The sequence below is a fragment of the Cervus elaphus genome, chromosome 18, assembly GCF_910594005.1.
Source record: "Cervus elaphus chromosome 18, mCerEla1.1, whole genome shotgun sequence".
NCBI lineage: Eukaryota > Metazoa > Chordata > Mammalia > Artiodactyla > Cervidae > Cervus > Cervus elaphus.
Window position 1 is genome coordinate 68,137,531 of NC_057832.1, and position 14,888 is coordinate 68,152,418.

Genomic DNA, 14,888 nt, shown 5'->3' on the forward strand with positions numbered 1-14,888 from the left:
AAGCTTTTACATGGCTTCCCTTATAGCTCAGTTGGTAAACAATCTGCCTGCAATGCAGGAGGCTCTGGTTCGATTCCTGGGTTGGGAAGATCCACTGGAAGGGAAAGGCTACCCACTCCAGTATTCTGGCCTAGAGAATTCCATGGACTATACAGTTCATGGGGTTGCAAAGAGTCGGACACAACTGAGCGACTCTCACTTCCTTTCAAGCTTTTAGATATAGAATGGAGAGACAACAAGGTCTTACTGTATAGCATAGAGAACTGTATTCTATACCCGATGATACACCATAGTGGAAAAGAATATTTAAAAAAAAAAAGAAAGAAACTGCAGGAGCTGAAGTCGTTAAAGAAGAGCTGCTATTCCCAGGAAAGGGAAGATATGACTGGGAGAGTAAGAGAGTGGTTTGGTTACTTATGTAAAAAGTCTTTATTGTACTATTTTTTAAAACTCTCCATGGGCACCTCTGTGTAAGTGGAAACTGATGAGCAAAATATCCTCTTGCAGAGTTAGAAGTGGTTTTAGGAGATTTGGAAAACAAGAGAGTTTTCAGCCCTATATACAGAGGCTATGCTTAGAGTACAATTTTGTTCTGCTCCCAAGAGACCTAGTTTGGTGGTCTGGAGTGGATCAGTTTCTCTACTACAATACAGCCAACACTTTTGATGTTTTCTGTAAACTGACTTCCCTTTCTGACCTCTTTCCTTTCCTGCTTGCAGATTGTGCTTGAGAACAGTAGCCGGGAAGATAAGCATGAATGTCCCTTTGGCCGCAGTAGTATAGAGCTGACCAAGATGCTGTGTGAAATCCTGAAAGTGGGCGAGCTGCGTAAGTACCCTCGTTTCCCACAGGGTATGAAGCTTGGCAGAGATCCGGCTTCTGGGGATGCTCTGACCTACAAGCAGGGTTCCCAAGGTGCTGACTGCTGAGTATGGGCATCATTCCCATGGACCGAACATTCTTTGACTCAGGTTTCCCGTGTATGTATTTCTGCATGTCTGCTCTGGGAATAAATATTAAAATCTACAGGAATGGAAAAATGTGCGGGTATTGTGACCAAATTAAAAATATTGTAAGAGTGTATATTGCTCTGTTTAGGAAAAGATCTATGGGTTTCTTCTTAAAAATTCATTTTTAAGCTACCAGTAGATCATTTCCTTTTTGCTTTTTGAAACATCTTTCTTATATAAAGAAAAATTGCACACTTTAATAAAATTCTCTTGCTTCTAGTATTTTACTTGCTTAGAATCCTTTCTCTGTGAAAGATAGAATTATTGAAGGAAATGAGTAGCTGATCATGAAAAATGTGGTCAGAAATATGTTTATTGCTCTTTTCCTCCCTTACACAGTGTTACAGAATTTAAGAGAGGATACCTAGAAATAGAGAGCATGATAATTTTCTTGCCATTTGCTCCCTGGCATAATTTGGCTTTAACCAGTTAAGGCAAACCTGATTTAACCTGGCCTGCAATCATTGTTAACACTGAGTCTCCCTATAGTAGCTAAACTCCATTCCCTATAACAGCTATAGAGCCGACACACATATAAATCTTTTCTTGTAGACTTAATAACATAGGCACCAGCAAAAGCTATTTATACCAGAGGAATGTCTAGTGTTCGATATTATTATGAAAGCATAAATATTTAGTCACCTGTTTGAGAGCGTAAAATAATGGTCTGTAATGATTGATGGGGAGGAATCTAAAGATGAAACTGGAAAGGGGGTTATGTTTTATTTACAGTGTAAAACTGACTACCATCACTGCTGAGGTAAATTTTAAAATGTAGAACTTAATAAGGAAAAAAGCTAAGAATTTGAGCCTGTTTGACCAAGAACAGCAAGTGTTATCATCCTCCCAATGTGGGTGGGAAAAGAAACCAAAGTGGGTGTGGAACTCCCATGAAAATTCATTATTTATGAGCCCAAATTAGGTCATTTTTCCATTAAAAGAGTAACAACCTATCCTGAGAGATGTCTGTGTAGTCTGCTTAGGTTCACTTATCACCAATGCTAACATTTCATTTTTACCTCAATCCTTGACCTGAGTTATCCTTCCTACTCTTCATTTCACTAACTTGTAGAGATTTATGTCTGCTGTGTAGCTTACTAGGTATTCCACTGAAGAATTAAAGTCCTGAATCAAAAAAATCCTCCTGAATTCCTCAGTCTGATAAGCTTGACTATTTCCTGTTTATCTCAATTTGATGGGGAAAAGTACAGACAGTCACTTGCTAAAAGGCACTGATGACTATCCAAGATTTTCAGAAATGAGAACAGTCACGCTCTGCTTGGCTGGTATATCCTGTGTCCAGATCACTGCCCTGCAGTGTCCTTTTCTTGTCCTGCCTTCATTTTTGTCTTCCCCAGTGGTCTGCTTTGGCTCTCTACTCTCATCTTGATGGTGGCAGAAGGTATGCTCTTGTGTGCTTTGACTGTCATACCCAGCTTTCTGCTTTTCTCCCTTGCCCAATGGACATGTGTCCATTATGCTACAAGTTAGCACAGAACAGAAATATGGTGGACTAGAAGGAGAATGTTGGGGACAACAGGCAGCAGGGTTCTGTCTTGGCTACTTATGACATTTGTGTCCTTGAGTAACAAGTAGCAGACTTCACTACCTGTTCATATTCCTACCTCTGCCTGGTGTAGAGCACCCGCCCCAGATTTTTGAGGACCTGGTCAAAAATCAAGCCAGGAACCAGGAGAGAATCCCATTCCTATGGGCTGAGGTAACCAAGTAAGAATGAAGGCAAATACCTCTGGGATCCCTGGAGGTGTTCCAGACACTAGGCACCGTTTCAGAAGGTGAGAACCTTCTGCTGCAGAGAAGGCCTCCAATATGCTGCTGCAACTTGCTTAGCACCTGCTCAGGTCTGGTTTCTCACATCTCCATGGCAGGCTTCCTTTCGTCTAAGATGACAAATGCATCTATTCATTCATTTAATAAAAATCTACTGATTAATTACAATATGCCAGAGACTGTGTTGAACACTGTAGGTGCAAAGGTGAACCAGATATGGTCTCTGTCCCCAGGAGTCAGTCTTCCACTTGAGAAAGTATATGAGTTGAAACTGATGTTTTTTCCTCTTAGTTATAAATGTGTGTTGATATATTCATAAATATTTGTATATATACACCCATTATCTGATCTAAAACATAATTTTCAAATTTCAGTAGTCTGAGCTTTCAGGTGTTCACCCTCTACTGACTGCAGAGCCCATTTCCGACATTTTGCAAGCCTACCAAAGACCCCCACGTTTCTGAAGTCTACATGCCCAAATTGGTTGTTTTCCACTCATAAAATATTAAAGGATTGCTACATCCTGATTGAGTGCTCGATAGCAAATGATGAAACACCCTGGAGTAAGAGGAAAATTGCTTTTTAATGGATTGCCTTTTGTCTGTTGCCATATTAAATAAGTTACTAATAGAAAAAGTAAATCTAAGCATACCCTTACGTTGGAGGAGATGTCTGTTTTTCTTCGGAGGAAAATTAGGTTCACACACAAATCCATCTTCCTTTGGTTTGTGTATGTTTGCTTTTCTCCATTCCCATATCATGATTTGTGTTAATAATTGACCAGGACGATCATGGTCACGTTACGTCTATGATCAAGTACCGAGACTAAAGAAGTACCAATTAAAATTCTAACTGATTTTTCAAAAAAAAAAAAAAATTCTAACTGATTTTTCTACAATAGTAGGAAGATTCAATTTTCTAGAAATGTTTTGCCTTTTGGTTTAACTTAAGGTCTTTTGAGGGAACCTGCTTCTGAAATACCAATTATATCTTAGTGTCTGAAGCAGACATATTAATGTTCAGTTAAATTACTAATACCGAATATTTATGCACAGGGTCTTTTTGGATTACTTTAAAAAAAGCACTATTTTTCTGCATCCCAGTTATTGGCATTGTAAGATGCAAATGTTTAGTAGTGTAGTCTATAAAACAATGCCTGTTTATATTCTCAGAGCACTTTATCAAGGTATTTAATTGAAGTCTGTAATACCCCCGGGAGTTAACCAATATCAATAGCATCTATTTTTATTAATGAAGAGAAGACTTGTGCTTCCTGCCTATTGTCTAGGGTCACTGAATTCAAATTGGTGTTCAGGTTGCTCAAAGAGTGGTTCAGAAAGAGGCGGGGAAGTCAAGTGTTTGCATTTTGGCATCTGAATGACCTGATTTGAATCATAGCTCAGCTATTAATCAGATGCCTTGGGCATGCTTCTTCTCTGTTCTGAGCTTTCTGGTTCCTTATCCATAACATAAAGATACCGTCTACTGCATATAGTTGTTGGGAGGGTTAAATGAGATCATGGATGTGCTTTAGGTGGAAGATGATAGTCTTTTTTCAAGTGATGCGATTTTACTTTCCATAAACAAACAAACTGCAAGTTAAGCCAAGGAGGGAAAGTGCTCTGATTTAAGTGACAACTGGAAGCAAGATCTGGAACCGTGTCCTCTGTTTCTTCATTCCGTACATTCTGTTGTTATTGTTCAGTCACTCAGTCCTGTCCGACTCTTTGTGACCTCCATGGACTGCAGCATGCCAGGCCTCCCTGTCCTTCACAAGCTCCTGGAGCTTGCTCAAACTCGTGTCCGTTGAGTCAGTGATGCCATCCAACCATCTCATCCTCCGTCGTCCCCTTCTCCTCCTGCCTTCAATCTTTCCCAGCATCAGGGTCTGTTCTAATGAGTTGGCTCCTCGCCTCAGATGGCCAAAATATTGGAGGTTCAGCTTCAGCATCAGTCCTTCCAGTGAATATTCAGGATTGATTTCCTTTAGAATTGGCTGGTTTGATACTGGTTTTCTTTATGGGGCTTGTTTGAGGCACTTGTGTTCTTTTAGTTTCAGTTTTAAAAATCACAAAAAGAAGAATCCTGTTGACCTAGAGGTAGTCTCACATCCCCGTGGCCTGGGCTGTAGAATTGTCAGCCCCATGTAGAAGAAGATTGAAGCAGAGGGAGAAAGTTTTCAAAAGGAGAGGTGTGTTTGTGAATGTGGGGTGGGTGAGAGTAGGGGAAAGCAGGAAATGGTTTCCTTACAAAGGAAAGGAGGCATAATACAGGCTAATCGATTCCTTATGAAGAAACCCTGCTCCTAACAGGAGCTAACAATGATAACTGTTGTTTTTGCTATTGTAGTACTGTTTTGAAAGCAATAATAAGCTTCTGAGGGATGCAAAGAAAATTTGATTTCTGATACAAATAGGTTAATTACTTATACTCTGGATAAGGATCCAACAGATAAGTTATATTCCAATTGCATATTCCAATTGCAGTTAGAGCTAGGATATTTATTTTTATTTCTCATTCATTCAATAGCTAGAGCTCTTCCTCTAGGTTGTTGTTTAGTCACTAAGTGGTACCTCTTTTGAGACCCCATGGGTCCAGCCAGGTTCCTCTGTCCATGGAATTTTTCAGGCAAGAATGCTGGAGTGGGTAGGCATTTCCTTCTCCAGGAGATCTTTCTGACCCAAGGATTGAACCCAGGTCTCCTGCTTGGCAGGAGGATTCTTTACCGTGGAGCCGCCTGGGAAACCTATACTGATGACGAGGACTTAGAACACACACATCATCCTCAAGCAGTTCACTTGCTGACTGGAGAGGCTTTCACGTAAACAAATAATTATAAAGCATCTTACTATTTGTAGATTACATTTAAGATATATTAATGTTCCTAGGGGGATTGTTTAGTTATTTTGTTCATGGAAAGCCATGCAGGCTGAGGAAGGGATATGACATCGCTCAAGAAGAGATTTTTTTTTTCTTTTTATTTTTTACTGAAGGATAATTGCTTTACAGAATTTTGTTGTTTTCTGTCAAACCTCAACATGAATCAGCCACAGGTATATATATATCCCCTTCCTTTTCAACCTCCCTCCCTCCCATCTCCCTCCCCATCCCACCCCTCTAGGTTGATACAGGGCCCCTGCTTGAGTTTCTTGAGCCAGACAGCAAATTCCCGTTGGCTATCTGTTGTACATATGGTAATGTAAGTTTCCATGGTACTCTTTCCATACATCTCACCCTCTCCTCCCCTCTCCCCATGTTCATAAGTCTATTCTCTGTCTGTTTCTCCATTGCTGCCCTGTAAATAAGTTCTTCAATACCATTCTTCTAGATTCTGTATATATGTATTAGAATATGATATTTATCTTTCTCTTTCTGACTCACTTCACTCTGTGTAATAGGTTCTAGGTCCATCCACCTCATCATAACTGACTCAAATGTGCTTCTTTTTATGGCTGAGTAATATTCCATTGTGTATATGTACCACACCTTCTTTATCCATTCATCTGTCGATGGACATCTAGGTTGCTTCCATGTTCTAGCTGTTGTAAATAGTGCTGCAGTGAACAATGGGATACATGTGTCCTTTTCAATTTTGGTCTCCTCCGGGTATATGCCTAGGAGTGGGATTGCTGGGTCATATGGTGGTTTTATTCCTAGTTTTTTAAGGAATATCCATACCATCTTCCATAATGGCTGTATCAGTTTACATTCCCACCAACAGTGCAAGAGTGTTCTCTTTTCTCTAAACCCTCTCCAGCATTTATTGTTTGTAGACATTTTGATGATGGCCATTCTAATTGGTATGAGGTGATATCTCATTGTATTTGAATGTCTCTAATAATGAGTGATGTTGAGCATCTTTTCATGCATTTGTTAGCCATCTGTATGTCTTCTTTGGAGAAATGTCTGTTTAGATCTTTTTCCCACTTTTTGATTGGGTTGTTTGTTTCTCTGGCATTGAGTTGTATGAGCTGCTTGTATATTTTGGAAATTAATACTTTGTCAGTTGTTTCGTTTGTTATTATTTTCTCCCATTTAGAGGGTTTTCTTTCACCTTGCTTATAGTATCCCTTGCTGTGCAAAAGCTTTTAAGTTTAATCAGGTCCCACTTATTTACTTTTGTTTTTATTTCTGATACTCTAGGAAGTGGGTCATAGAGGATCTTGCTTTCATTTATGTCGAGTGTTCTGCGTGTGTTTTCATCTAAGAGTTTTGTAGTTTCTGGTCTTACATTTAGGTCTTCAATCCATTTTGAGTTTATCATTGTGTGTGGTTGTGTGGTGTTAGGAAGTGTTCTAATTTCATTCTTTTACATGTAGCTGTCCAATTTTCCCAGCACCATTTACTGAAGAGGCTGTCTTTGCCCCATTGTATATTCTTGCCTCCTTTGTCAAAAACAAGGTACCCATAGGTGTGTGTGTTTATTTCTGGGCTTTCTATCTTGTTCCATTGGTCTATGTTTCTGTTTTTGTGCCAGTACCATACTGTCTTGATGACTGTAGCTTTGTAGTATAATCTTAAGCCAGGAAAGTTGATTCCTCCAACTCCATTCTTCTTTCTCAAAACCGCTTTGACTGTTTGGGGTCTTTTGTATTTCCATGTGAATGAAATTTTTTGTTCTAGTTCTGTGATAAATGCTATTGGTAATTAGATAGGGATCTCACTGAATCTGTAGGTTGTGTTTGGTAGTATAGTCATTTTCACAGTATTAATTCTTCCTACCCAGGAACATGGAATAGCTCTCCATCTGTTTATGTCATCTTTGATTTTGTGTTTAGTGTCTTATAATTTTCTATGTACAGCTCTTTTTGTCTCCATAGGTAAGTTTATTCCTAGATATTTAGTTCTTTTATTGCAATGGCAAATGGGATTGATTCCTTAATTTCTTTCTGATTTTTCATTGTTAGTATATAGAAACGCAAGTGACTTCTGTGTATTGATTTTGTATCCTGCAACTTTGCTAAATCCACTGATTAACTCTAGTAATTTTCTGATACTATTTTTAGGGTTTTCTACATACAGTATCATGTCATCTGAAAACAGTGAGATCTTTGCTTCTTCTTTTCTGATCTGGATTTATTTTATTTCTTATTCTTCTCTGGTTGCTGTAGCTAGGACTTCCAAAACTATGTTGAATAATAGTGGTGAAACTGGACACCCTTATCTTGTTCCTGATCTTAGGGGGAACACTTTCAGTTTTTCACCATTGAGAATAATGTTTGCTATAAGCTTATCATATATGGCCTTTACTAAATTGAGGTAGGTTCCTTCTATGCCCATTTTTTGAAGAGTTTTAATCATAAATGGGTGCTGAATTTTGTCAAACGCCTTTTCTGCATCTGTTGAGATTATCATATGATTTTTATCTTACAATTTGTTAATATGGTGTATCACATTGATTGATTTGCATATATAGAAGAATCCTTGCATTCCTGGAATAAGCCCAACTTGATCATGGTGTATGAGCTTTTTGATGTGTTGCTGATTTCTGTTTGCTAAATTTTTTTTTGAGGATTTTTGCATCTATGTTTATCAGTGATATCGGCCTGTAGTTTTCTTTTTCTTTGTTATCTTTGTCTGGTTTTGATATCAGGGTGATGGTGGCCTTGTAGAATGAATTCAGAAGTGTTCCTTCCTCTGCAGTTTTTTGAAAGAGTTTTAGAAGGATAGGCATTAGCTCTTATCTAAATGTTTGATAGAATTCTCCTGTGAAGCCATCTGGTCCTGGGCTTTTGTGTTTTGGGAAGATTTTTGATCACAGCTTCAATTTCAGTGCTTGTAATTGGGCTGTTCATAATTTCTATTTCTTCTTGGTTCAGTCTTGGAAGATTGAACTTTTCTAAGAATCTGTCCATTTCTTCCAGGTTTTCCATTGTATTGTCATATGGTTGTTCATAATAGTCTCTTATAATCCTTTGTATTTTCTGCATTGTGTGTTGTAACCTCTCCTTTTTCATTTCTAATTTTGTTGATTTGATTCTTCTCTCTTTTTTTCTTGATGAGTCTGGATAAAGGTTTGTCAATTTTGTTTATCTTCTCAAAGAGCCAGCTTTTAGTTTAATTAATCTTTACTATTGCTTCTTTCATGTCCTTTTCATTTATTTCTGCTTGGATCTTTGTGATTTATTTCCTTCTACTAATTTTGGGGGTTTTTGGTTCTTCTTTTTCCAGTTGTTTCAGGTGAAAGTTAGGTTGTCTATTTTATGTTTTTGTTGTTTCTTGAGGTAAGATTGCTATAAACTTTCCTCTTAGAACTGCTTTTGCTGCATCCCATAGGTTTTGAGTTGCTGTGTTTTCATTGTCATTTGTTTCTAGAAATTTTTTGATTTCCCTTTTGATTTCTTCAGTAACCTGTTGGTTATTTAGAAATGTGTTGGTTAATCTCCACGTGTTTGTGTTTCTTACAGTTTTTTTCTTGTAATTGATTTCTAGTCTCATAGCGTTGTGGTCAGAGAAGACTCGATATGATTTCAATTTTCTTAAATTTACTGAGGTTTGATCTGTGACCCAAGATGTGGTCTACCCTGGAGAATGTTCCATGTGTACTTGACAAGAATGTGTATTCTTCTACATTTGGATGAAATGTCCTGAAGGTATCAATGAGATCCATCTCATCTAATGTATCATTTAAGACTTGTGTTTCCTTATTAATTTTCTGTTTTGATGATCTGTCCATTGGTGCGAGTGGGGTGTTAAGGTCTCCTACTATTATTATGTCACTATCAATTTCTCCTTTTATGTCTGTTAGTGTCTGTCTTATGTATTGAGATGCTCCTATGTTGGGTGCATAGATATTTACAATTGTTATGTCTTCCTCTTGGATTGATCCCTTGATCATTATGTAGTGTCCTTCCTTATCTCTTGTAATCTTCTTTATTATTTTGAGGTCTATTTTGTCTGATATAAGAATTGTTACTTCAGCTTTCTTTTGCTTTGCATTTGCAGGGAATATATTTTTCCATCCTCTCACTTTCAGTCTATATGTGTCTTGAGGTCTGAAGTGGGTTTCTTGTAGACATCATATATATGGGTCTTATTTTTTTATCCATTCAGCCAGTCTGTGTCTTTTGGTTGGAGCATTTAATCCCTTTACATTTTAAAGTAATTATTAATATATATGTTCCAATTTGAAGAAGGAAATGGCAACCCACTCCTGTACTCTTGCCTGGAAAATTCCATGGATGGAGGAGCCTGGTAGGCTACAGTCAATGGGGTCGCAAAGAGTTGGACAGGACTGAGCGACTTCACTTTCTTTCTTTCTATAGTTCCTTTTGGAGAAGGGAATGGCAACCCACTCCAGCGTTCTTTCCTGGAGAATCCCATGGATGGAGGGGCCTGGTGGGCTGCAGTCTATGGGGTTGCAAAGAGTTGGACATGACTAAGCAACGAACACACACACACCCACACCCACACACACACACGTTCCAATTGCCATTTTCTTAGTTGTTTGGGGTTGATTTTGTAGATCTTTTTTTTTTCCTCTCTCTTGTATTTCTTGACTATATAAGTCCCCAACATTTGTTGTAAAGCTGGTTTGGTGGTACTGAATTCTCTTAACTTTTGCTTCTCTGAAAAACATTTTATTTCTCCATCAATTTTGAATGAGACCCTTGCTGGCTACAAGGATTTGGTTGTAGGTTTTCCCCTTTCAGTGCTTTAAATATATCCTGCCATTCCCTTCTGGCCTGCAGAGTTTCTGCTGAAAGATCAACTGTTAAGCGTATGGGGTTTCCCTTCTATGTTACTTGTTGCTTCTCCCTTGCTCTCTTTCTTTGTGTTCAGTCTTTGTTAGTTTGATGAGTATGTGTCTTGGCATGTTTCTCCTTGGGTTTATCCGGTATGGGACTCTCTGTGCCTCTTGGACTTGACTATTTCCTTTTCCATGTTGGGGACATTTTCAACTATAATCTCTTCAAAATTTTTCTCATACCCTTTCTTTTTCTCTTCTTCTTCTGGTACCCCTATAATTTGAATGTTGGTGTGTTTGACATTGTCCCAGAAGTCTCTGAGACTATCCTCAGTTCTTTTCATTCTTTTTACTTTATTCTGCTCTTCAGAAGTTATTTCCACCATTTTATCTTCCAGCTCAATGATTCATTCTTCTGCTTCAGATATTCTGCTATTGTTTCCTTTTAGAGTATTTTTAGTTTCAGTAATTGTGTTGTTTGTCTCTGTATGTTTATTCTTTAATTCTTCTAGGTCTGTGTTAATTGATTCTTGCATTTTCCCCATTTTGTTTTCAAGGTTTTTGGTGATCTTTACTATCACTACTCTGAATTCCTTTTCAGGGAGTTCGCCTGTTTCCTCTTCAGTTATTAGGACTTCTGTGTTTCTAGTTTGTTCCTTCATTGGTGTAGTGTCTTTCTGCCTTTTCATTGTATTTTTTAAACTTATTGTGTTTGAGGTCTCCTTTTCCCAGGCTTCAAGGTTGAATTCTTTCTTCCTTTTCATCTCTACCCTCCTAAGGTTGGTTCAGTGGTTTGTGTAAGCTTCATATAGGATGAGATTTGTACTGGGTTTTTGTTTGTTTTTCCTCTGACGGGCAAGGCTGAGTGAGGTGGTAACCCTGTCTGCTGATAATTATGTTTGTACTTTCGTTTTGTTAGTTGTTTAGATGAGGCGTCCTGAACAGGGTGCTACTGGTGGTTCGGTGATGCTGGGTCTTGTATTCAAGTGGTTTCCTTTGTGTGAGTTCTCTCTATTTGATACTCTCTAAGGTTAGTTCTCTGGTAGTCTAGGGTCTTGGAGTCAGTGCTCCTATTCCAAAGCTCAGGGCTTGATCTCTGGTTAGGAACGAAGATTTCACAAGTGGTTTGTTATGGCATTAAGTGAGGTTAAAACAAATGTTCAAAAACGAGAAACCAAAGATGAACTCGACAAATGGCAGTTACAAAATCAGGCAAATAATAATTAAAATAATGGAATATACACATATACATATACACCCATGAGCAAAGTCAAAACAGTCCAACAAAAATAAAATACAGTAGACTGACCTGGCAAACAAAGGAAATAAAAAATTATATTTACCAGTTAAGAACAAAACTAACTAAAGCAGAAACTGGAAAACAAAACTAAAACAAGGTGCCAAATGGGGAATAATGCAATGAAAACAAAACTGACAAATATGTTGAGAGGAAAGGAAAGAAAGAAAAGAAAGAAAGAATAGATATGCAGAGTTAAATAGAGGTAGATGAAGAAGATTTATATACATTAAATATTAACTGCAAGGGGAAAAGAACAATAGGAAAGGCAAACAAAGGAATAAATGTAGAAAAATATAATAGATTTTTTTAAAATTAGAAATTAAAATTATAAAAAAGAGAAAAGAAGAAAAAGGAAGAAAAAAGGGGAAAAAAAAGGAAAACTTCACAGAACTGCAAAAGCCTGGTGTAGAGGCAGAGGTTTATAACAACAATAAAAGTGTGACTGAATATAAACCTATACATATACATCCATAAGCAAAATCAAAACAGTCCAACAAAAATAAAGTACAATAGATTGACCCAGCGAACAAAGGAAACCAAAAATTGTATCTACCAGAACAAAACTAGCAAAAGCACAAACTGGAAAATAAAACTAAAGTAAGGTGCCAATTGGGGAATAAAGCAATGAAAATAAAACTAATATGTTAAGAGGAAAGGAAAGAAAGAAAAGAAAGAATAGATATGCAAAGTTAAGCAGAGGTAGATAAAGATTTATATACATTAAAGATTAACTGCAAGGGGAAAAGAACAGTAGGAAAAGCAAACAAAGGAATAAATGTAGAAAAAATAATAACAGGTTTTAAAAGTTAAAAATTTTAATTAAAAAAAAAGAAAAAAAAAAAGGAAAACTCCACAGAACTGCAAAAGCCCAGTGTAGAGGCAGAGGTTTCTAACAACATTGAAATAATAACTAATAATAATTAATTACTAATTAACTGAGGGAAAAAAAGCTCAAAAGCTTAATTAGATTTCATAGTGCCAATAAAATCCACAACTACAACAGAAGAGGAAAAAAGGGGAAAAAGAATTCCAAGAGAATCTACAGAACACGTCAAAACATAGAATAATAAATGTTTTTCTTGAGTCACTGCTGTCAGAGTCCTTTTCCTCTCTGGGAGTCACAGTCCACCTCCCCTCTCTAGGATGCCCTCCAACACTGCTGATCTCTGGACCCGTTGTGGGGGCAGCTCAGATTCCAGTCTGGTCCTACTCCTGTGTTTTCTTGCCTCCAATGTCCACAGCTATCAGAACTAGTTTGTTTTCTTTTATGGGAATTCTCAATGACCTTTTATCTATTCCATAGATACAGAGTCTGCATAGTTGATCGTGTGGATTTAATCTACAGCTTGTACAGCTGGTGGGAAGGTTTTGGGTCTTCTTCCTTAGCCATGCTGTCCCTGGGTTTCAACTGTGGTTTTATTTCCACTTTTGCATGTGGGTCGTCCACTGGGGTTTGCTCCTGAGGCTGCCCTGGAGGGCTTTGGTTTGCCCCTGTGAAGGCCAGGTGTGGAGGTGGTGCAGCTGTTTGGGTCTCAGGGGTTCTGGCAGCACCAGGTACTCAGGGGAGTTGCAGCTAGGGCAGCAGGAAATACAGTGCTCTAGAAGGGTATGGCAACCAGGACTGGCCAATACGCTCCAGTATTCTTGCCTGGCGATCCCCGCTCCCTGACAGAAAAGCCTGACAGGCCACAGTCTACAGGATCGGAAGAGTCGGACACTACCAAAGTGACCCTGCGTGCATAGATGCAAGCCTTTTCTGCCTGTGGCAGCCCTGGCCCAGTGAGAGTTGAACACGAAGGTGGGGCAGCAGCTGCTTAGCTTACAGGGACCCTGGGCGCCAAGTGCGCAGGGACAGGGACTGCCTCCGCTGCAGGAGTTATGGCCCTACCAGAGTCTTTGAGCCTCTTGTAGCTGCCAATCAGAAGGCCTGTTTGGCGAGTCTGTCTCCGTAGCTCCGCCCATTCAGGCACTTAGCTCCCTTTCCTGGGGTCCTTCTCTGCTGTTCAGAGCGTCAGGCACGTAGAGAGGCCCCCCTGGTCCTACACTGTAGATCGGTGCACCAGGCACTTAAAGGGGCACCCTGGGTGGCATCCTATGCTACAGTTCAGTGCGTCAGGGGTTTGATGGGCTAGTCTCTGTATTGTTCAGCTGCTGATGCTGGTGGTGTGGGGAGAGAGAGGCTGTGGTGATGTCTCCACCCCCTACACGTGACTCAGCAGTATAGCCTTGCTTCCATGACTGCCCTCTTTCCTCCATAGGCATTTCCCACCACAGTCTCCTCCTTTCCATCCCCTCAATCCATCTTTCCACAGTCAACAGCAGCCCTCGCCCTGAGATTGCTCCAGAATCTCTAAACTCTTAACTCCCAGCTGTTGCACCTTCCAGGACCTGTGTCCCTGTCCGGGGTATGTATGGCTGTGGCAGGGACTGTCTTGATTCTCATTCCATTTAGGCTGCCACAGATCAGCTGGTTCACTCTCAGCCTTAAATGTTTCTCCTCTGACTCAGACAGTTGCCCTGATGTGGGGATCAGACCCCTGCTTCAGTTCCCCCACCCGCCACCCACTAAGGGCAGGTCCAGTCCTACTAACACTCCTGTTTTTCCCCTTAGTTCCTTCATCCTATCGAGTTTATGTGGTTCTATATATTCTTTTCCACTGGTCAGGTACTCCTGTCTGCTCTCAGATGGCGTTCTGCATGCACTTCTGTGTCTGAAGATGTATTCCTGATGTATCCGTGGAGAGAGATGTACTCCACATACACCTACTCCTCCACCATCTTGTTCAAGAAGAGATATCTGAGTGTGTGTAATCATGAAGATAAAGAAAAGAATAACCAGGCAGGCACAGTGGGAGGAAGCTGTTGAAAATTCCAGGTGGTGAGAATTGTAGGTGGAAAGACCAGGAGGTTCAGAGAATTCTACAGTCTGCTCTTCTTATCTGCTGGTTCTGCATCATTAGATCCAACCAATCCTGGAACCAGTCCCTCGCAGATATGGAGGGCTTGTACTTCAGTATAGCAAAAGCAGGAAGCTTGAGGGAACAGGCAAATGGAGGAAATTCTGACAGGAGAGGCAAAGATAAAGATATAAGGATTTGCA

At 39.4% G+C, this 14,888-nt stretch overlaps 1 protein-coding gene across 4 annotated transcripts in view; it reads left to right on the plus strand.

The window, feature by feature from the left end:
* Positions 1–14,888, plus strand: part of ELMO1 (engulfment and cell motility 1) — a 563,801-nt gene that overhangs the window by 305,867 nt on the left and 243,046 nt on the right. For all 4 annotated transcript variants that reach the window (XM_043873513.1, XM_043873512.1, XM_043873514.1 and 1 more), the window contains one exon: positions 720–828. In XM_043873513.1, the coding sequence (XP_043729448.1) occupies positions 720–828 (109 nt within the window). The remainder of the gene's footprint in view (positions 1–719; positions 829–14,888) is intronic.